This window comes from Benincasa hispida, chromosome 5 (genome assembly GCF_009727055.1).
Source record: "Benincasa hispida cultivar B227 chromosome 5, ASM972705v1, whole genome shotgun sequence".
In the NCBI taxonomy this organism is placed as follows: domain Eukaryota; kingdom Viridiplantae; phylum Streptophyta; class Magnoliopsida; order Cucurbitales; family Cucurbitaceae; genus Benincasa; species Benincasa hispida.
In genome coordinates, this window is record NC_052353.1 from 29598130 (window position 1) to 29621101 (window position 22972).

Genomic DNA, 22972 nt, shown 5'->3' on the forward strand with positions numbered 1-22972 from the left:
CTTCCACTCGTAGGTACTCTTGAATAAGAGTTCCTTTAATATAGTGTTTAAAACCTGAGCTACCTCAGAAAATAGCCCCAATCTTATGCAGTTCAGTTCAATACAAATTTAATATATATATATGTGTGTGTGTGTGTGTGTGTGTGGGTATAACATGATAAGGCAGAAATTTTTCAAAATTGCAAACCCCTCTTTTCCACATATCTTGTTTCTTTCACCAAAATAAAATTCAACAAGAGAACAATTAAAGAAGCTTGTTGCAACTCTAGCTTTTGTACGAATCTGGATGTATATATACCCCATGTTTATAATATACACTATTGAAACCAGCTACCTTCCGACGATGAAACTCGATAGCAACGAACAGTCAAGAACTGACAGTTGTAAAAAATGTGGAACCTGCAAAACAAATACTTTTTACAGGTTGGGTCATAGATCTCGCTCTCTTTAAGATGTTTCATGGCTCTGCCCAGATGTGCAAGCAAGTCAATAGTATTGCCACATCGCCCCCAGGATAAAACTGCCCCAAAAAAGGTCTCAATCGAAAATGCACCGTTACCCACCGAAAACTCACACCCTTTTCAGACCTAGTCACTTTTATGCCTAAGATTACACTCGCTTCTCCTAAGTCTTTCTTGTCCAAGTTTTCACTCAATGTAGATTTCACATCATTTATGACGTGCAAGTTCAACCCAAAAATTAACAAATCATCTACATATAGACATAGGATGGTGCAAAGATTATTTCCAACTCTATAGTAGATGCATTTTTTACTTTCATTAACCTTGAAACCTTTAGATAGGATTAGGTTATCAAACTTTTCATGTCATTGCTTAGGAGCTTGTTTCAGACCATAGAGAGATTTATCTAGTTTACAAACCCTATTTTCTTGACCATGGACTACAAAACCCTCAGATTGTTCCATGTAAATTTCTTCTTCAAGTTCATCATTTAAGAAGGCGGTCTTACATTTATCTGATGTACTACGAGGTTATAAAGGGCAGTGAGAGAGAAAAAAACACAGATTGAGGTAATTCTAGTGACATGAGAGAAGGTGTCAAAGAAGTCTATATTTTCTCTCTATCTAAAGCCCTTTGCCACTAACCTCGTTTTAAACTTGTCAATTGTTCTATCAGGTTAAGTTTCTTCCTTAAGATCCATTTGTACCCTATTGCCTTGAAACCTAGGGATAGGTCTACTAAGTGTCAAGTCCTATTTGACTCAATAGAGTCCATCTCACTATTTATGGCTTCTTGCCATAAGTTGGCATCTACAGAGGATAAGGAAACTTTTAGGTCTTTAAGATCTTCTTCTACATTGTAGGTCTGAAAGTTATCCCCCAAATTCTTGGCGGTTCTAGTTCTTTTGCTTCTTCTATATTCTGGGTCGGCTTTCTCTGTAGAGGTAGGGTTTCTAACTAGGGTTAGACTACTGAATCCCCAGCCTCCTTTCTAACTATGGTTAGACTACTGGATCTCCAGCCTCCACTATTTCTCTATTTAAAAGGAATTCTATCCTCAAAGAAGTTGGCATCATTTGACTCAATGATCACTTGGTTTACTAGATCATAGAACCTATAAGTTTTACTATTCATGGCATAACCTATAAAGACGCATTCATAGGCTCTACTAGCTAGCTTTCTTCTTTTAAGGTCTGGAATCCTTACAAAGACTAGACAACCCCATGTTCTAAAATATGACAGGTTTGGTTTCTTATTCTTAAGGACTTCGTAATATGAAGTTGTGTTTTTAGACTTTGGTATTCTATTGAGGATATAACACACGGTAAGGATGATTTCACCCCACTAATAAGACGCGGCTCCTGAATTAAGTAAAATAGCAATTACTAGCTCAGCTAAAGTTCTATTTTTCCTTTCAGCTTTTTCGTTCATTTCTGAAGAGTAAGGTGTACTCTTTTCGAATATTATTCCATGAGAGTTAAAGAACTCATTAAAGCTATTTGAGTTGTACTCAGTTCCTCTATCACTACGAAATCTTTTAACCTTTCTATTAAAATGATTTTCTACTTCAGTTACAAACAATTTGAAGGCATAAAAAACAGTACTTTTGTTTTTCAGCAAATAAACAAAAATAAAATTTGAGCAATCATCAATAAAGATAATAAAATATCTTTTATTGTTCCTAGTCAAGATCCCATCAAATTCACATAAATCAAAGTGAATTACATCTAGAGGCTCAGAAATCAAAAGTATAAATTGAAGGAACTCTTAACGAAGAGCATCCATAAGTGTGTTCGGATCTTTCCGATTTCATTGTGACCAAAATACAACATACACATTCTAACAGATAATTATGCAATTTAACACTAATTAACGGCATGCTTTGATAAATAAAAACAAGGGATTGAGTTCACATACCAATTGAAGACTCTTTTCAATCTCGAACTCAATGCAGCGGAAGAACCTCTACGTTCTTTATCACTCAGCAAACTAGTCGGCTATGGCAGCACGATCATTTACACGAACGGCAGCAACACGAACAAGCACGAGCAAGCAGAAGCGGAGATGACACCATCAGTTGGAGCCCTTGGTATTCTCAGAGTGAGAATCCAAATAATGGTCTTTGGTGAATTTGGTAGAGGTCGAAGGAACAGGCTGATCGTGTAGACGATAAGCAAGTGGGAGATAATGCTATCGTGCAGCTAAGCGATCGTCTAGTAATAGGTAAACGATCGTTTAGAAAACACGACACGCTAGGAAATCGTTTAGGAAAGCTAAGCGATCGCTTAGAGAAAGGCATATGATCATTTAGACATGAGGTGTGAGATCGTTTAGACGATGAGACTCTACCGTATAGGCTCTCAGCTAGGCGACCGATACTCTTTCACAACGATTGCGAATATTTTTGAACTATTTGCCTAATGAAACAAATTTTCATTCTATTCTTCGAATACAACAACCGAATTCGACTTCTCCCACTAACGCACGATTGGGGAGAATATTTCAACCAATTATCTCAAAATGAATCAATTTAATAATAAATGAATATAATCATATTATATTCTTACCCTATAGTTTGATATCACATATCTACTATAGTAATTTCTCCTGCACTTGATATAAATCATATTTATATATAATTTCCTCAAAAATAATGTATCTCATACATTTAGCCAATTATATCATATATAATTAACCAGTTCAATTATATCATATATAATCGAACTCTCTCTTGTCAATTTAAACATTTCAAACTGACCCAAATACTGATTCTCGACTTTATCCAAGCTACCTAGGGGACCTTATGGATCTGTGGCTCGAAGATCCAACAGCACGTAAATAACTGATTAAACTCTTTAGCCACGAGATCCACTATCCGTTAACTACTAGGCATTCCATTAAAGACCAATAGCTGAACTCTTCTTACCACAAATATATTTCTGTGTCCATCAGATATAACCAATCATGAGTACGATGACCATTCACAGATGCTCGTAAGAACAGCTGGGCCAATTTACCATTTTGCCCCTGTAGTTACATCTCACTCCTTAAGTACCACTGATTCCTCTAATGAATAATACAACATGGTCCAACTATGTGTGAACACCTCTCCGACCAAAAGAAGGTGTGTGGCACCGCATCATTCAAGCCCTGGAATCAGCCTTTAAGGAAGCTATCTATCTACTTGCCCCTGCTTCGAGGAAGGATTGAATTTCATCTTGTGTAGCTGAGTTCCCAGCTCCTAAATCAGACGAATCACCAAAATGGTATATTTGAGTCGATGACCTGGCCACTCGCACCCATACAAATCAAAGGACCGCCCTCAATGGTAGGAGTTCCCATCTCACTCAGAATTAAGTCATATTACCTATGGTCATCCTAGTGAAGTAAAGTCTCTGTAATGAACGGTGTTATATAACGAGACGTTAACACTTCGTGGTCGAGTCTTTACAAACTCTTTGTATAAGACTCCCCCGCTCGCATGTCCCCTACACGAATGATCAGGATCAGACCATCTGTGATAAGNCCCGCTCGCATGTCCCCTACACGAATGATCAGGATCAGACCATCTGTGATAAGTCACAACACTTGTGACCATTCCACAAAGCGAGTTGCATCCGTAACATTACCAGGATAAGGTTTTCCTCTTATATCCATATACTACAAACCATTTTGGTCATCACTTAAGACATGATCCACTTGTATGTCACCACATACATGCTTAAGTTACATATAGATAACTAGGGATTTTATGTTTATTGGTTTGTGGTAAAGCAAATAAAACATGCAACTGAGCAAAAACAAGATGTGAAGTAAAATATCATATATTATACAACACAAGCATTCATATAAATTGTTTACAAACTACAGGACACAAGATGTTAGGGCATCAACCCCAACAATCTGCCACTTGTCCTAAAGCGAAGTGGGGAGTACATGAAACTAGTACAAAACAATAAACTAGGGCATAAAAGCCCAGTACAAGAAAATCTCCCACTTGCCCTAGTCTAACCGTGGGTGATCCTATAGACCCATGCTCTGAAAGTGACCCTCAAAACTGTAGCCGTAAGAGCCTGCATAAACAGGTCGGCAACATTGTGCTCCAAAGCGATCTTCGTGACGATCACATCCCTTCAATGCACTATCTCGCAGATCAGATGATACTTTCGCGCTATGTATTTGTCGTGCCTGTAAATCCTAGACTCCTTGGAGTTCGCCACTGCTCCACTATTATCAGAATATAAGGTAATGGGCCTAGACATATATGGAACAACTTCCAGTTGTATTAAAAACTTTCTAAGCCAGATGGCCTCCTTAGCAGCTTCGCAAGCTACTACGTACTCCACCTCTTTAGCAACTTCGTAAGCTACTTCGCCCCACTACAACTCCTCTGCAGTCAAATGACCCTGGCCTAGGTTAGACTGATACCTACTGACTATGCCCACAGTATAGCAAATGTCTGAACGAGTACAGATACATCAAACTGCCAACGACAGACGCATATAGGACCCGTCTCATCTCCTTAACCTCTCGAGCCGTCTAAGGACATGTCCTTAGACAAAGTGACTCCATGCCTGAATGGCAGTAGGCCCCTCTTAGAGTCCTACATCAAGTACTTGAGCAACATCTTGTCAATGTACGATGCCTGAGACAGTGCTAGCACTTTGTTCTTACGATCCCAAAAGATCTGTATACCTAGAACAAACTGAACCTCTCCCAAATCTATCATTTGAAATTGAGTCGCTAGTCAGTTCTTAATTGCAGTCAATAGACCTACATCATTCCCAATGAGTAGTATATCATCTACATACAATACTAAGAAGACTACTGAAGCGTTGATGATCTTCTTGTAGACACAAGGCTCATCAACGTTTTGGTCAAATTCATACGATTTGATCATAGTATCAAACCGTATGTTCCAAGATCGAGACACCTGTTTCAGCCCGTAAATGGATCGATTCAGCTTGCAAACATTTTGCTCTTGACCTTGGGCTATGAATCCCTCGGGTTGCACCATATAAATGGTCTCCTCAAGATTTCCATTCAGAAAGGCCATCTTAACGTCCATTTTCTAGATCTCATAATTATAATAAGCTGTAATGGACATGAGGATTGTGGATTGACTTTAACATGGCAACAGGCGAGAAAGTCTCCTCATAGTCAACTCCCTCTACATAGGTATAACCATTTTCCACAAGTCGAGCCTTGAAAGTTGTACCTTCCTATCAGCACCCCGTTTGCACTTGTAGATCCATTTACAACCTATAGGTCTTACCCCATCAGGCTGGTCTACAAGATCCCATACTGATTTGAAATACATCGACTCCATCTCGAGATCCATGGCTTTGACCCATTCATTTCGGTCAACATCCTCCATTGCCTTCTGATAAGACAACGGGTCCTCAACATCACCATCTGCTACCATAGCAAGGATTTCCGTGAAACCCAGATAGCAAACGGGAGGGCGATAGAGAGAAGAAAGAGGTATTCCAAACCAAAAGGATAGACATTCAACAAGGAGAAGGTCACGCCCAACGGCTTGTTGTTAAGGGTTTAAGTAAGACTGGATTGGATGAAAACATTGATTATATGCTTAACCCTCCCACTACGTCAAGGTTCCCTCAATTCTTGAGGTGGAACCGACCTATAAGATGAACTCCCATCAATAACTCTTGCTGATGTAGCAGGCTCTTTAAAAACTCTTGTTGAAGTGTCAGTAGTTTCATTGGAAAGCTCACGCAGCACGACTTTACTTCGTGGACTGTGCTCCCTTATATGATCCTCCTCCAGGAAAGTAGCGTTCATGGAAACAAAAACCCTATTTTCTGATGGATCATAAAAATAACCCCCTCGTGTATCTTTGGGGTAGCCTACAAAGAGGCATAACCTCGACCATAGTTCTAACTTCTTGGGATTTTCCTGATCATGTGTGCAGGGCAACCCCAAATGCGGAAGTGACGTAAACTAGCTTTAGGCCTGTTCCACAACTCCAGAGGTGTTCTTGCAGCACTCTTAGAGAGAACACAGTTGAGTATGTATACCACAGTCTCCACTGCGAAACCCCAAAACGAGTCCGGTAAGGAAGCATAACTCATCATCGAATGAACCATGTCCAACAAGGTTCTATTTCTCCTTTCCGCTATACAATTCTACTGAGCTGTACCCAATGCTGAGAGTTGGAAAACGATTCCATGTCCTATCAAATAATCCTGGAATCCTAAGTCCAAAAATTCTTCACCTCAATCTGATCAAAGTGTTTTAATCTGTCTATCCAATGCGTTTTCAACTTCAGCCTTGAACTCTTTGAACTTTTCAAAGGATTCAAACATCCGTTGTATAAGATAAACAAACTCATACTGAGAGTAATCATCACTAAAACTGATAAAATACTCAAAGCCACCTCAGGCTCGCACATTCATAGGACCACAAAGGTTAGAATGTACTAACTCAAGAGGCTCTTTGGCTCTATAACCTTTTCTAGTAAAAGGTCATTTAGTCATCTTACTCTCAACGTAAGACTCGCACACCAGTAAAGAATTTTCTTCTAACTCACTTAGAAGTTCTTTCTTCACCAATCTCTCAATCTTATTGAGATTGATGTGCCCTAAACGAAGATGCCAAAGATGAGCATTTTCTTTTGGAGAAATACGTCGACGTTTTGTTTAAGTTACGGTAGTTTTAAACAATTCTATATTATGGAGGGAATTAATGGCTAACAGCCTTAGCACATATAAATTACTTTCCAGATTTGTTGTATAAATAGTAACATCATCTTTATGAATAAACATTTTATCCACATTGAAAGAAACAATATATTTACATTGTAAAAAGCAGTTTATAGAAATGAGGTTTCTCTTAAGTTCGGGAACAATATATACATCATTCAAAACTAGAAACATATTATGTAAAGCTAATTAGAGTCCTCCCACTGCCACAGTTGAGACGACGTGCCCGGTGCCTACTCGCATCGTCATCTCACCAGCCTCCAGCTGTCGCCATGATCTAATCCCCTGAAAAGAAGAAAAAACGTGATTAGTGGTGCCCGAATCAATTATCCAGGCAGAATCATCATTCTCCACTAAACAAGTTTCAAGTACAAGTAAATCATATTCACCTTTATCTACCTTGGCCTTAGCCTTGGCGGCCTTCATTTCTTTCAGCTAGAGAAGACAGTTCCTTTTCCAATATCCATCTTGGTTGTAACGGAAAACATTTTCCCTTTTCAACCGGTGGTGGACACTTTCTTGGGGCGACCGGTGGCGGGTTAGCAGGTGTCTTTCCTTTTCCCTTACCAACCTTCTTCTTCTTCCCCTTTGCGGAGTTAAAAGTAGAAGATGCAGATTTGGTTCCTGAGATCGAACCTCTATGGAACGTCCATGAGGATGAAGCAACATTTACCTCATCCTTCTTCCTCTCCTTACTTTTGTAAAGATTGGTAGGTCTACAACTCATTGAGGAGAGTTGTAAGGTTATATTTCACTTTGTTAAGAATCACATTACTAACAAAGTGCAGGAAGCTCTTCAGGAAAGAATGAAGGATTATGTTAACTTGGTTGCTTTCATCGATGGTAGACTCATTCAACTCCGCCACATTAAAGTGTACCATCATGTTAAGCACATGTTCACGAACAGAGGTGTCTTCTTCCATTTTGGAGTTGAATATGTACTTAAGAGCCTCATGCATAAGTTGTTCAGATGGTTGTCCAAACACACCCGCAGGGACTTCATGATCTCACATGCTGAGACCATAGGCTCATGTTTCTTGGCCAAGACTTCAGAAAGACTTGCCAAGATAAAGGCTCGGGCCTTCTCATTCGCCCGTGTCCATCGCTCGTATGCCTCTCGAACATTTTGAGTGTAATTGGGAGCTGAAATAGGAGGACAGACCTCCGTAAGAGTGAACATGAGATCCTCGATGATAAGAATCATTGTGATCATGTGTTCCATGTCGAAAAGTTATCGCCAGTTAATTTTTCGGCGCTAAGCAGAGCTAACGTGGCTGTGGCCATTTTGAAAAGTTGTTGCTGAAAATATGAACAAAACTTTATTAGATTTTGCTAAACCATGTTTAACCAATTAGTTTTGCAAAATAGTTTCAAGTACCCTAAGTTAAAAACTTCTATTTTGCAATGATGCCTCAGTAAGGCAAGACAAACGTCACCGGTGGGGTGATCAGATGTCCCTTTGCTGGGATTAGACATTCTCAACTATTAGGCAGAACCAACTCTTAGAACTGAACCTAACAGCCATCATTTATTCGGTCAGAACTGTTATCCTTTAACAATTTCGCGTAAGTGTGACCCCTCGCTTTCGGTGCCAGAGTCTCGCCCTAATGAACCCACTGTAGGGAAAAGGCAAATTAGGACAAGAGACTAAGTTACCTTATCCTCTTACAGGAGATCAAATAAAGAAACACACAAAAACTGCCATCCTTTAGAGGGACACTCCCAGGGTGCCTCGAGGCGATGCGCAGTAACTTTATTCAATCCAATGAGGGAGACCGAGGGATATACTGTCACATTTTCCGCTCCCACTTACTATGAACATTCTCTCCATCCACCTTGATATTACCTACCGAAACACCATCCGTTAGGGGGACATGCCAAAGGTGCCTCGAGGTCGAGGGTAGATCTCACGGTGTGGACTATTTAGGAGAAATGTGAAAGGTTTAAGTGAAGCAACTTATGCCCCAAGTACCTCCCACTGAATGTTCTACCTAGGGGTTCATTAACCTAGACAATCCAACAACTGATTTTAGTCTAAGTCATCTTTTTTAGTCCACTCATAAATAACTTTTGTCTATGAAATATGAACAAGTTCAAGTAGTCACATTTAAACACTTTAATGGATTGTCCTTAACTTGCATGCATGCATCAAATCTATCTAATTCATCTTTCCAGGTAAGTTCCCAGGTAGGGGTGTTATGTTTCCGTCAACTTAAATACCCTAGCCTAGACAGAACCCGCCTTAAACAAAAGGTCCCTTATAGATAGATTTGCTACACTTTAACCTTTTATTAGTCAATTTAATCCTATTAAACTGACTAAAAGATTAAAGCCTTAGGGTTGCTAATCATATTAGAACCATGATCTTAGGTCTATATGATCCAAGTTTTAAACATTTTAAAACATGAATTAAACCTAAGTGAGCATGCATGTCTTTCTTATTACTTTTAGTTCTAATTTCTCTTTAAATTTTAAAAAGAAACAACTAAAAAAATATCGCGCACAACTAGGTGTTTATAACACTTATAAAAAAACCTATGTATCATGCTTCATGCAATTTTCGATCATTATTATACATAACTTTTATATATACGCGTAATAACCAAGCAAAACATGTTTTCCATTCACCCTTATACTATAACAATTATAATATAAAGATGATGCATGTCAATGCTTTTTATGCATGCATAAATATAACTCTTATATTATATGATGCATTAGCATGCTCTTACATAATTAAATCATGCTTCTCTAAATTATAACATTTACAATAAAGAGATGATGCATGATCTATGCATAACCTAAGGTGGGATTTACTATATGTGCATACCATATGACATATAAAAACCATACATTGCATGTATTAAACTAAAGATTAATGGATCGGGATGAGCCTTTACAAAAACCGGAATGAAATAACCTTATCTATTACATTTTTCATCGAGTGAACCGGGTCTTGAACCGCCAGGAGAATTCCATCGTTTAGTAAATGTCGAAGGTAGACGATCGCCCAGCACACACTAGACGATAGGCGCAAAAACTAAACAATCGCTTAGACGACAACGAGGCTGCGAAGCCTGATCGTCTAGGCGATCGCTTAACGCGGCGAACGGTAAATGATTTGTCGTGCGTTGCTAAGTGATCGTTTAGTCAGTTACTAAGCGATGAAGCTTATTGAACTAAACGATCGTCTAATGCATGTGCACGTTAAACGATACGCAAGCATCCCATTGTCTACACGACCTAATACTCAGCAATCACTTACCTCATCGTCTACACGATCCGATACTCAACGATCGCTTACCCCATCGTCTAGTCTTCTTCCTCGAAGAACTACAACTCTTGCTTTGATCTTTTTCACGAATGACTCAAAACTCAAACTGACTATGAATTACAAACTTGATAACGATTAATAATGTCCAAAAACGCAAGGACCTTTACAATCAACTAAAAATGTAAAAGAATTAAATCAAACCGAGGCTAACATCCCAGAAAACTCCATTAATCCGCACATCCACAACAATTTAATGATTAAACAGAGCAGATATGCACCCACCAAGAATGTATATGCAATTCGTTGCAACAATGAAATTGGAATATCAGAACCTGGCTCTGATATCAATTGAAGGAACTCTTAACGAAGAGCATCCATGAGTGCATTCGGATCTTTCCGATTTCATTGTGAACGAAATACAACACACATTCTAACAGATAGTTATGTAATTTAACACTAAGTAAAGGCATGCTTTGATAAATAAAAAACAAAGGATTAAGTTCACATACTAGTTGAAGACTCTCTTCAATCTCGAACTCAACACAGCGGAAGAACCTTTACATTCTCTATCGCTCAGCAAACCAGTCAGGTACGGCAGCACGATCGTCTACATGAACGACAGCAACACGAACAAGCACGAGGAAGCAGAAGCGAGGACGACACCACCAATTGGATCCCTTGGTATTCTCGGAGTGAAAATCCAAAGTGTGGTCTTTGGTGAAATTGGTAGAGGTAGGAGGAATAGGCTGATCATGTAGACGATAAGAAAGTGGGAGAGAATGCTATTGTATAGCAAAGTGCTTATCGTTTAGACAAAGCTACACGATCGTGTAGGTTTACTAAGCGATCATCTAGTAATAGGTAAACGATTGCTTAGAAAACACGGCATGCTAGGCGATCGTTTAGGAAAGCTAAGCGATTGTTTAGAGAAAGGCGTGTGATCGTTTAGATGCGAGGCGTGTGATCGTTTAGATGATGAGACTCTATCGTATAGGCTCTCAGCTAGGTGACCAATACTTTTTCACACGGATTGCAAATATTTTTGAACTATTTATCAAATGAAACAAAATTTCATTCTATTCTTCGGATACAACAACCAAATACGGCTTCTCCCACTAACGCACAATTGAGGAGAATATTTCGGCCAATTATCTCATAATGAACCAATTTAATAATAAATGAATATAATCATTTATATTCTTACCCTATAGTTTGATATCATATATCTCCTATAGTAATTTCTCCTCCACTTGATATAAATCATATTTATATCTAATTTCCTCTAAAAATAATGTATCTCATATATTTAGCCAATTATATCATATATAATTAACCAGTTCAATTATATCATATATAATCGAACCCCTTCTTGTCAATTTGAACATTTCAAACTGACCAAACACTAATTCTCGACTTTATCCAAGTTACCTAGGGGACCTTATGGACCTGTGGCTCGAAGCTTCAACGGTACGTGAATAGCTGACTAAACTCTTTAGCCATGAGATTCACCATCCGTTAATTGCTAGGCATTCCACTAAAGACCAACAGCTGAACTCTTCTTATAACAGATATATTTCTTTGTCCATCGGATATAACCATTCATGAGCACGATGACCCTTCACAGATGCTAGTAAGTACAGTTGGCCAATTTACCATTTTTCCCCTGTAGTTACATCTTACTTCTTAAGTACCACTGATTCCTCTAATGAACAATACAACATATTCCAACTATGTGTGAACACCTCTTGGGCCAAGAGAAGGTGTGTGGCACCAAATCGTTCAAGCCCTGAAATCAGCCCTTAATGGAGCTATCTATCTACTTACCTCTACTTCGGAAAATGAGTGAATTCCATCTTATGTAGCTAAGTTCCCAACTCCCAAATTAGACGAATCCCCAAAATGGTAGGTTTAAGTCGGTGAACTGGCCACTCGTATTCATACAAATCAAAGGATCGCTCTCAATGGCAAGAGTTCCCAACTCACTCAAGATTAAGGTCATGTTACCTATGATCATCCTAGTGAAGTGAAGTCTCTGTCATGAACGATGTTATATAACAAGACGTTAACACTTCGTGGTCAGGTCTTATATAAACTCTTTGTATAAGACTCCCCCGCTCGCATGTCCCCTACACGATTAACCAAGATCAGACCATTTGTGACAAGTCACAACACTTATGACCATTCCACAAAATGAGCCGCATCCGTAACGTTACCAGGATAAGGTTTCCCTCCTATATCCATATACTACAGACCATTTTGGTTATCACTTAAGACATGATCCACTTGTATGTCACCACATACATGCTTAAGTTATATACAGATAACTAGGGATTTTATGTTTATTGGTTTGTGGTAAAGCAAATAAAACATACAACTGAGCAAAAACAAGATGTGAAGTAAAATATCATATATTATACAACACAAGTGTTCGTATAAATTATTTACAAACTACAGGACACAAGACTTTAGGGCATCAAACCCAATATAAATTGATGCAGAGTTTTAGTAATTTTAGCCTAACTACAATACTCGCATTTATCAAATTCATTCATGGATAACTTAGGTATCATTTCCAGCCTAATCTTGTTGCTAATTAATTTCTTATTAACATGACAAAGTATAGCATGCCAAACATTCATAGAACATAGCATATACACAGTAGATTTCATTTTATTAATGTTTAAATTTAATCTGAACATTCCCTCAGTTGCATACCTCTTTCCTACGAATACATTATCTTTTTAAAAGGTATATAAATTTACCCCTATGGTTTGAGTAAATCTGGCCTTGTTGAGGAGATAGCCCAAGACCAAATTCTTTCTTATCTCTAGAGTGTGCAGGACATCTTTCAACATGAGAGTCTTCCCAGAGGTAAACTTTAGCTCCACCTTGTCGATTCCAGCAACTTTCGTAGAGTGGTGATCCCCTAACAGAATATTCTTATCCTTAGTTTCAGTATAAGTTTTAAGTAGACTAAGGTCGTGACAGACATGGTGTGTGGCACCAGTGTCTATCCACTACCCCTCAGAACCACCGATCACATTTACTTCTGTGATCATGACAACTAACGGTTCTTCTGTCAGGTTTGTCTGACCAGTAGGATGACGCCTATTCCTACAGTTGTTAGTTATGTGTCCAGGTTTATTACAGTTAAAGCAAAAGAATTGTACCATTTCTCCCGAGGGGGGTTTCTAATTCTTTTGTTGGTTTTGGTTGATAGAACCATAATTCTGATCTTTCCTTTTTGTCCCCTTGGAATTTTGGTCAGACTTTATCATGGCAGAGGTGGATCTCCCAGGTTCTACTTCCATGCTTCCTCCTCAATCCTTAGTTAGGTGATAAGACTCTCCAAGGAAAACTCCTTGGTTTATGCCTCAAGGTGTTCTTAAAATCTTTCAACAAAAGGGGCAGTTTGTCAATAATAACAACAACTTAGAATTGTTCATCTAGAGGCATACCTTCAGTTATTATTTCATGGACTATCTTCTGCAGTTCATGTGACTAGGCCTCCACAGATTGGTCATCTGTCATCTAGAACTTGAGGTAACAGCTGATAACATATTTTTTTTACCCGGCCTTCTCGGTGTCGTATTTCTTTTGCAAGACATCCCAGACTTCCTTTGTTGTCTTCATCGTGTTGTAGTAGTCATAAAGATCATCAGTCAAACCATTTAATATAAAAATTTTACAGAAAAAATCTTTCTCTTCACAATCAACAGCTTCTTTTATTTTTTGTTCAATTGGATCTTCTATCGGGACGGTTGGCTTATCCATGGTGCAAGCATCGGTAACTTTCTTGATAGTAAGGAAAAACAGTATCTTCTACTTCCACCGTTTGAAGGTCGCTCTTTCGAACCAAAATGGACGGTTGAGGTTAAGTGTCATAATATCGTTGTTGCTGATGAGAGCCATTACAGAATTGGTAGACAAATCGCATTAAAAATGTTGGAACTGACTACCTTTCGACGGTGAAACTCGATAGCAGCAAATAGTCAAGAACCGACGATCGTAAAAAATGTGGAACCTGCAAAACAAAAACTCGTTACGGGCTAAGTCATGGATCTCACTCTCTTTAAGACGTTTCGTGGCTCTGCCCAGGTGTGCAAGTAGGTCAACGGTATTGTCACGTTGTGTTCAAGATAAAAGAGTCCCAAAAAAGGTCTCGATCGGAAATGCATCATCACCGACCGGAAACTCACACCGTTCAGACTGATTTGCTCGAAAAAAGATTGAAAAATTTAAAACTGAAAAGAGGGTTGAGAGAGTAGAGAGTATTCTGAGATGAGGAAATGAATGAGATGATTGAGGTGGCTAAAGCTTTGCGCCTTTTATAGGTGCAGAGAGCCAATAGAAAAAGACGTAGACAACGCTCGGCCATAGAACGTGCAGAACCGCAAATTGTGTGGAGCCATTGAACGTGCACGCTAAAGACTTGACTGTGCTCATCGCGACATGTGGAGTGTTGAAAAAGTAATAATAAAATAATAATTAATAGTAATAATTTTTTTTCAAAAAATAATCACACGCTCGCCTCGCCATGTCCGATTGGAAGCGGCGATGCGCGCATATGGGGTTTCTAGTGTATCCATATTGTCTATTTCCTCATTTCCTCTAAAATATGGGTACCCTTTAGGGCTCAAACCCAAAGTCCAAGATGAGAGTATATGAAGGAAAATTCACTTCCCAACTTAATTGATGTAGGATTCTCAAAAGCCTTTTTTTTTTTAAACTCAATTTTCACCGACGTATAAATTTTCTTTGTTTAAATATTTTAGCTTACTCTTTTATTCGTTTCTCGATTTTTAGTATCAAGGCTTAGTACTAATTCGGCCACTTTAATTTTTCATTAGAAAAATAAAAAATAAAAAAGATTTAGTAATGTAGATAGAGGATTAGGATAGACAACGACAGGGAGATGAGAGAGAAAAAAGAGAGGAGGGAGAGGGGAGAAAATTAAAAAATATATTTTTTATCCATGACATCTCACCACAAAGCCATCTATAATTTTTTATATTAAATTTAAAGATATTTTTTAAAAAATGAATCTTATAAATCTATTCTTAAAAGTCAGTACCAAAATAGTCCATTTGAAATGAACTAAATGCACATATTTTTTAAAACTGAGGGGAAAAAAAGTTATTTTTCCAATTATTTGTAGAGGGGAGTTGAGAGGCAAATCGAAATTGATTTTTTCCGAATTTTGTTCACTTACCTTCTCCCTCGTGAACGCATCGCACAAGCCCCCACCCCCCTTTGTTCACCTTCTCCAGCCGCCGGCTTGTCTTCCTCTCCGGCGACGTCCAGCCACTGTGGGTGGCGTGTTTTCTTCTGTCTCTCGGTGATGACCCCAAACGGACTAAAGTTAATTGACTTGCGAGAGCCATGCGTTTGTGATCCCTGGTCTGAATACCCGTAGCCGGTAAACCTCAGATTTGTGAATTTGAACCTTCTCTCTCTTCGGAGGCTGCGATGAGCTGCTTCAACGACGCCGCCGCCGCTAGCCCCCTATAGATGAATGGGTTCTCTATCTCACATGGTGCCCCTCTGCAATGCCCTCTTTCTCTTCCCAAGTCCTCAAAAAACCCGCTTTGTTTCGCCCCAAATCCAAGCAACGCCCGGATTCAACTCGCCTCTGTATCGTTCAGTCCCTTCTCAACCTCTCTTCTCAAGGTCACCTTCCGGAAGCCCTCTCCTACCTCGACCCATTGGCCCAAAGAGGCATACGCTTACCCACTAGCACTTTCGTCAACCTTTTACGACTCTGTGGCAAAGCCAAGTTCTTAAAAGGAGGTAAATGCGTTCATTTGCATTTGAAACACACGGGTTTCAAACGCCCTACCACTATTGTAGCCAACCATTTGATTGGTATGTACTTTGAATGTGGCAATGATATAGAGGCACGTAAGGTGTTTGATAAAATGTCTGTAAGGAATTTGTACTCTTGGAACCATATGCTTGCTGGGTATGCTAAGTTGGGAAATGTACATCATGCTAGGAAGTTGTTCGATAGAATGATGGAGAAGGATGTTGTTTCGTGGAATACTATGGTTCTTGCTTATGCTAAGAAGGGGTATTTCAATGAAGCTATTGGGTTATATAGAGACTTCAGGAGATTCGATATAGGGTTTAATGAGTTTAGTTTTGCTGGTGTTTTGATTCTTTGTGTGAAGCTTAAAGAATTGCAGCTTGCGAAGCAGGTTCATGGGCAGATATTGGTTGTTGGATTCTTGTCTAATGTAGTGCTTTCTAGTTCTATTGTTGATGCATATGCTAAATGTGGGGAGATGGGATGTGCAAGGAGATTGTTTGACGAAATGCTCGTCAAAGATATCCTTGCATGGACCACAATGGTCTCTGGATATGCTAAATGGGGTGATATGAATTTGGCAAGCGAATTGTTTCACCAAATGCCTGAAAAGAATCCTGTCTCTTGGACAGCTCTGATATCAGGCTATGCAAGAAACAGTTTAGGGCACGAAGCACTTGATTACTTTACAAAAATGATGAAGTTTCGAATTAATCCTGACCAATATACATTCAGTAGTTGTCTCTGCGCTTGTGCCAGCATTGCTGCACTAAAGCATGGTAAACAAGTACATGCCCATTTGATTAGAACCAACTTCAGATGCAACACAATAGTCGTCAGCTCTATGATTGACATGTATTCAAAGTGTGGTATGTTAGAAGCTAGCTGCCACGTTTTTTATCTTATGGGAAATAAGCAGGATGTTGTATTGTGGAATACAATGATATCTGCTCTAGCTCAGCATGGTCATGGGGAAAAAGCAATGCAGATGTTCAATGACATGGTTGAATCGGGATTGAAGCCTGATAGGATCACCTTCATTGTGATCCTTAGTGCGTGTAGTCATTCAGGTCTTGTGCAAGAAGGACTTCGGTTTTTCAAGGCCATGACCTATGATCACGGTGTTCTCCCCGATCAAGAACATTATGCATGCTTAATTGACCTCTTGGGTCGAGCTGGATGTTTTATTGAGTTGGTAAACGAGCTAGAGAAGATGTCTTGTAAACCTGATGATCGGGTATGGAATGCGTTACTCGGAGTCTGTAGGATACATGGTAATATAGAGCTTGGAAGAAAAGTGGCGGAACACGTAATTGGGTTGGAGCCTCAATCTTCTGCAGCTTATGTATCTCTTGCAAGTTTGTATGCTCTTCTTGGGAAATGGGAGTCAGTAGAAAAGGTCAGGGAACTAATGGAAGAGAGATTTGTAAGGAAAGAACGTGCAATTAGTTGGATTGGAATTGGAAATAAGGTACATTCTTTCATTGCATCTGACAGATTACATCCACTGAAGGAAGAAATATACTCGATATTGGAGCAGTTAGCCAGCCATACAGAAGAAGATTTGTCAATCATTTGAAAAGAAGTTGTAAGTTATTGCCCTGCAGGTTGTTTTCGAGGTGACCTGCTGCAGAATCTTGCCTGTTAAGAATGGAAATTGCAGGTTAGTCCACAGAGAATGTGAAATTTCACACAAGTGATCTAATACGTAGGATGATGATAAAATGCTCGATATTTACACCACGGCCAGATTTTTTTTGCTCTGAGTCAACATTTGCCAAAGTCGAACCAATGGGTATTACTCCTTGATCTTAATTTGTTTATCTCATTCTTAATCAATAATAATGGCTAGAGTTAGTTTCTAAATTCTACTTCTTATGTGTACAGTTTTTGTGTTGTAAATTTTGGTCATTGTAGCTTTAGCCAATATTTCCATGATGCTTTTAAAGGGTCGCTAAGGGAGTCATCACCTTCAAATGCTTCAGCTTGTTACTTTAGAAAGCAACTCTTAAGATTTGTTTGATTACTGTTTTTTTGTTTGTTTCTTTTGAAAAAGAATAACAAAATTGAAATGTGTTTGATAAATTTTTTTTCCTGCTTTTCGAGTTGAAATAAAATTTAGTACATAGTTTATAATAAAATATGTAATGTAACCATTATAAAGAGTTTAGTTTATAGCAGTCAATATAATTATAACCTAAAAGCAAAATTTAAAGAATAACAGTAATAAATTTTAGGTTAAAATATAACTTTGAAAGTTGTTTTATTTAAGTTCCTATACTTTTAATAAAGCTTTAAAATGCTCCGTATCTAAGATATACGAATTCAGTTTCACCTAATGTTCCACCGGAAATGGGCAGATTCGCGGTCAGTTTTTTTTTTTTTTAGTGAATGTGTACTTTACATATGCAGCCTTTCTTTCAAAATTACTCATAAAAAAGAAAAGAAAATTAATCATTATCTAGTAGTTAAAAAATATTATTTTTTATTTTGATTTACACCATTTAATTACCGACCTAATTTCAAATTTTAATTAATTTATAGATAATTTGATTTTAATTTTAACTTCAAACTTAAATCAAGATATTATCTTTTACATGTTTGTGTGTGTATATATATATATATATATTTCAAATTTGATTTGGATCTAATTCACCCAATTTCATACTTTAATTTAAACCAAAATATTATTCTTTTATAATTTTATTAAGATCACAATGTTTTAAATTTGCCATGGTGATTTAGATAAAAATTATTTCTAAAAAAAATTCGCTCACTGCCACGATTTAGGAATTAACAAATTAAATCCTTGTGCCAATCTTAATTTTATTTGATTTATATTGACAAAACTAAACCATCTTCTTAATGGACCTTTTTAATAAATTGTTTAGATTTTAAATATTTAGTGGAACATTAAATGCCGCACTTGTGGAAAAAAAAAAACCATAGAAGTACATAAAAAAGTGGGGAAAAAAAAAGATATAAACGTAAAAAAGGATGTAAATGTTGGGAAATTGCCAAAAGACAGATTTGAGTGGGTTGATGACTTTTGGGATAATTTTTCAAAATTATGGGAGTGTTTGGGGCAATAACTATCTTAAAACTATAATAACCACCTCTTGTTATAGTAAATATTATTTTGTATTCTTCTATTAATTATAGTCAATACTATTTTAAAATCCTCATTTACTATAGTATTTACTATTTGCTGTCGTTTTTAATATTTTACATTCATCATTTTTTTATTCTTTGTTACAAGATTTACTATTTTCTTCTCAAACTAAAATAGTTTACACTTTAACGCATATTATTATAACTCAAACTAAAATAATCTAATTTAGGATTATAATAACCCATTCCTTACCCAAATGCCCCCTAAGAGTTTTAAAATAAATGGACGTAACATGTGAAATGTCCATTATGCCCTTAATGAGAAAAACATTTTTTTTTTTTTGTTCTCTATAACACACATTTTGGACTTACATACTTTTCTCTCATATTTTCTCCAACTTCTCTCTAATTTATCTTCTCTCAAGCTCTCTTGTCATGCCCCAAGATTGTTAGAAAGTTTACCAGTCGCTCAATCTCATTCTCTTTGTGGTAAGTTTTTATGATTTCTTTTTATAGAGATTGCAAAAATGTTGAACTTCCTAATCTTCTATTATGTTTTATTTGGATACATTTATGAAAGTTAAGAGTTTAAATTGATATATTTATGAAAGTTCAGGGTTTAAATTAATACACTTATGAAACATCAAAGTTTATATTGATATAATTATTAATTTGGGATCAAAGTTCAAGGTTTATATTATATAATTCCCAAAGTTTAGGGGTATAATAATAATAACAACAACAATAATAATATATTCTTGTTAGCATACAACTTAAAAATCATTTTGGTGTGAATTTGAGGAGCGCGGTGCTGTACAACGAGAACACAAATATGGAGAAAATATAATATAATAATAATATATACACATTCTCGGCTAGCCTCGTGAATTGAAAGAATTTCAGCATGATTTGAGGAAGTGATTGTTATGTTCTGTTTCACCGATCGTTATAATATAACAATTCTTCCATATGTTAATAGAAAATTTGTTTGAGATCTAGTTTTGTGTGAATCAGATAAATATTCAAAATTTGTATAACCAACTAGATCAATTGCACTAAGATATGGTACTTTAGGACCAAGAAGTTCTTATTATCATCTTGAAGTTGAAATATATCTTTTTACATCTAGTGAACGAACTTCTATTAGAATATTCATTGGATGTACTTTGTCCATCTAAAATCTTTTCAAAACTTTACCTGTATAAGTTGATTGATGAACAAATATCTCATCTACTAAATGCTCAATTTGCAAGCCAAGGCAAAGTTTTTTTTTCCGAGATCTTTCATCTCAAATTCTTTCTTAAGATTGCCTCTGAAAGTTCTTCAGGAGTCCCGATTATATTTAAGTTATCAACATATACAGTTATAATAGCAAATCCTGACTGTGATTTCTTTAGAAAAATACATTGACTTACTGGATTGTTTTAATATCCTTCTTTCAACAAATATCCACTCAGACGATTGCACCACATTCGTCCTGATTGTTTAAATCCATATAGCAATCTCTATAACTTTATTAAATACAATTCCCGGGAATTTGATTTATATGTTTCAGGTACCTCAAATCCTTCTGGGATATAAATGTCATTATGAACATATCCATAAAAATATGTTGTGACTACATCTATAAGATGCATATCCGAACTTTCATACACAGTCAAACCAATTAATTATTTTAGTGTAATTGCATCCACCACTGTCTCCTCATAATCAATTTTAGGTCTTTGTGGAAAAACCTTGTGCAACTAATCTTGCTTTATTTCTTATGACCTCATTATTTTCATTTTTTTTCCTCACGGATGCCCATTTGTATCCCACAGGTTTAGCACCTTCTGGTGTTCATGGTCCAAAAACCTGACACTTTGAAAGTAGGTTTAATTCTGCCTTGATTGCTTCTTTTCACTAAAGCCAATCTTTTCTATGCAAACATTCTTCAATAGATTTTGATTCAGAATCCTCATTTTTAGATATAATATCAAGAGTAACATTATATGCATTAATGTTGTCGATAACTACATGAGTTCGGTTTCATCTCTTTCCTATCATGACATAGTTATTGAAATATCATTATTATCTTTATGTATTTCACCTTCCTCATTAGTCATGTCATGAATTTCTTCATGGGTATTTGCATACTCAACTAAGTCTTCTTGACTATCAATTATTTTTCTTTTTCGAAGATTTTTATCTTTGGAACCCACCGGTCTGCCACGCTTCTGGCGTGTTTCAGACTCATTAGTTACAATTTGTTGTATTGAGATATCAAATTTCGATGGAACATTTGCAGCTGGTATATGTGACTTAGTTACTTTCTTTGTATCTATAAGTACATCTGGTAATTGATTTGCTATATTTTGCAAATAAATTATCTTTTGAACGTCAAGTTTACATTTATTCGTACGGTGAACTAAATGAGACAATAACGATGCATTCCATGTAATTTCTTTTTCCAACTTCTTAATTCCTCCTCATAATGTTGAAAAATTTGTTTCATTAAAATGACAATCAGGAAATTGTGCACATCACCCGTCAAGGGTTCAAGATATTTGATAATTGATGGGGAATAATATCCAATATATATTCTTATCCTCCTTTGAGGACCTATCTTAATACGGAGCAATTGGAACATATATTGCACATCCAAAAATTCTCAGATGGGAAATATTTGGCTCATGGCCATAAGCTAATTGTAATTGTGAGTACTTATGATAAAATATTAGTCGAATGCACATAAGTGACACTGCATGCAAAATAGCATGTTCCCATACAGATGTAGGAAGCTTAGCTCTCACAAGCGATGGTCTAGCAATTAACTGCAAACGTTTTATGAATGATTATACTAAACCATTTTGTGTATGAACATGAGCTATAGGATATTCAACACTTATCCCAATTGACATACAATAATTATCAAAAACTTGGGATGTAAATTCACCAGCATTATCAAGACAAATGGTCTTAATTGTATAATCAGAAAATTGTGCTCTTAACTTATTTATTTGAGCAAGTAATCTTGCAAATGCAAGATTTGACTTGATAATAAGCACACGTGTGACTATCTGCTGGATGCGTCTATTAATACCATAAAATATCTAAGTGATCCACTTGGTGGGTTAATAGGTCCATATATCACCATAAATTCGTTATAAAAATACAGGTGATTCAATCCCCAATTTGACTTATGATAGTCCAATGATTAATTTGCCTTAAGAGCAAGCATCACATGATAATTCATTAGATTGAAGAATCTTTTGGCTCTTCAATGGATGTTCATTTGAATTTTCAATAATTATTCTCATCATTATAGACTTTGGATGATCTAATTTATTATGTCAAATTGTAAATATGTCTGGATTAATGAAGTTCAGGTTCATTGTTGCATATGTTTCAATTACTCGTATATGAGTATATTATAATACAGGAGATAAAGCAGACAAATCTTCTAGTATACGTTTTTTATATGAGACAGTAGATGTGATATAAAGATACTTCATATTATTTTTTCTGTTAGTCTCAATATGATAACCATTGCAATGTATATCTTTAAAACTAAGTAGATTTATCTTTGATTGACTAGAAAACAATGCGTTGTCAAT

The 22972-nt window shown here is 36.9% G+C and overlaps 1 protein-coding gene across 1 annotated transcript; it reads left to right on the forward strand.

Moving 5' to 3' along the window:
• Positions 1-15568: 15568 nt before the first annotated feature.
• Positions 15569-18242, forward strand: LOC120077053 (pentatricopeptide repeat-containing protein At2g21090). The gene has a single exon (XM_039030894.1). It carries the CDS (start codon positions 16009-16011, stop codon positions 17842-17844), a length of 1836 nt encoding a protein of 611 aa, XP_038886822.1. The 5' UTR covers positions 15569-16008; the 3' UTR covers positions 17845-18242.
• Positions 18243-22972: the final 4730 nt, after the last annotated feature.

Coding starts and splice junctions, on each gene's coding strand:
- LOC120077053 (XM_039030894.1), top strand. CDS start 16,009: ATGCCCTCTTTCTCTTCCCAAGTCCTCAAAAAACCCGCTTTGTTTCGC.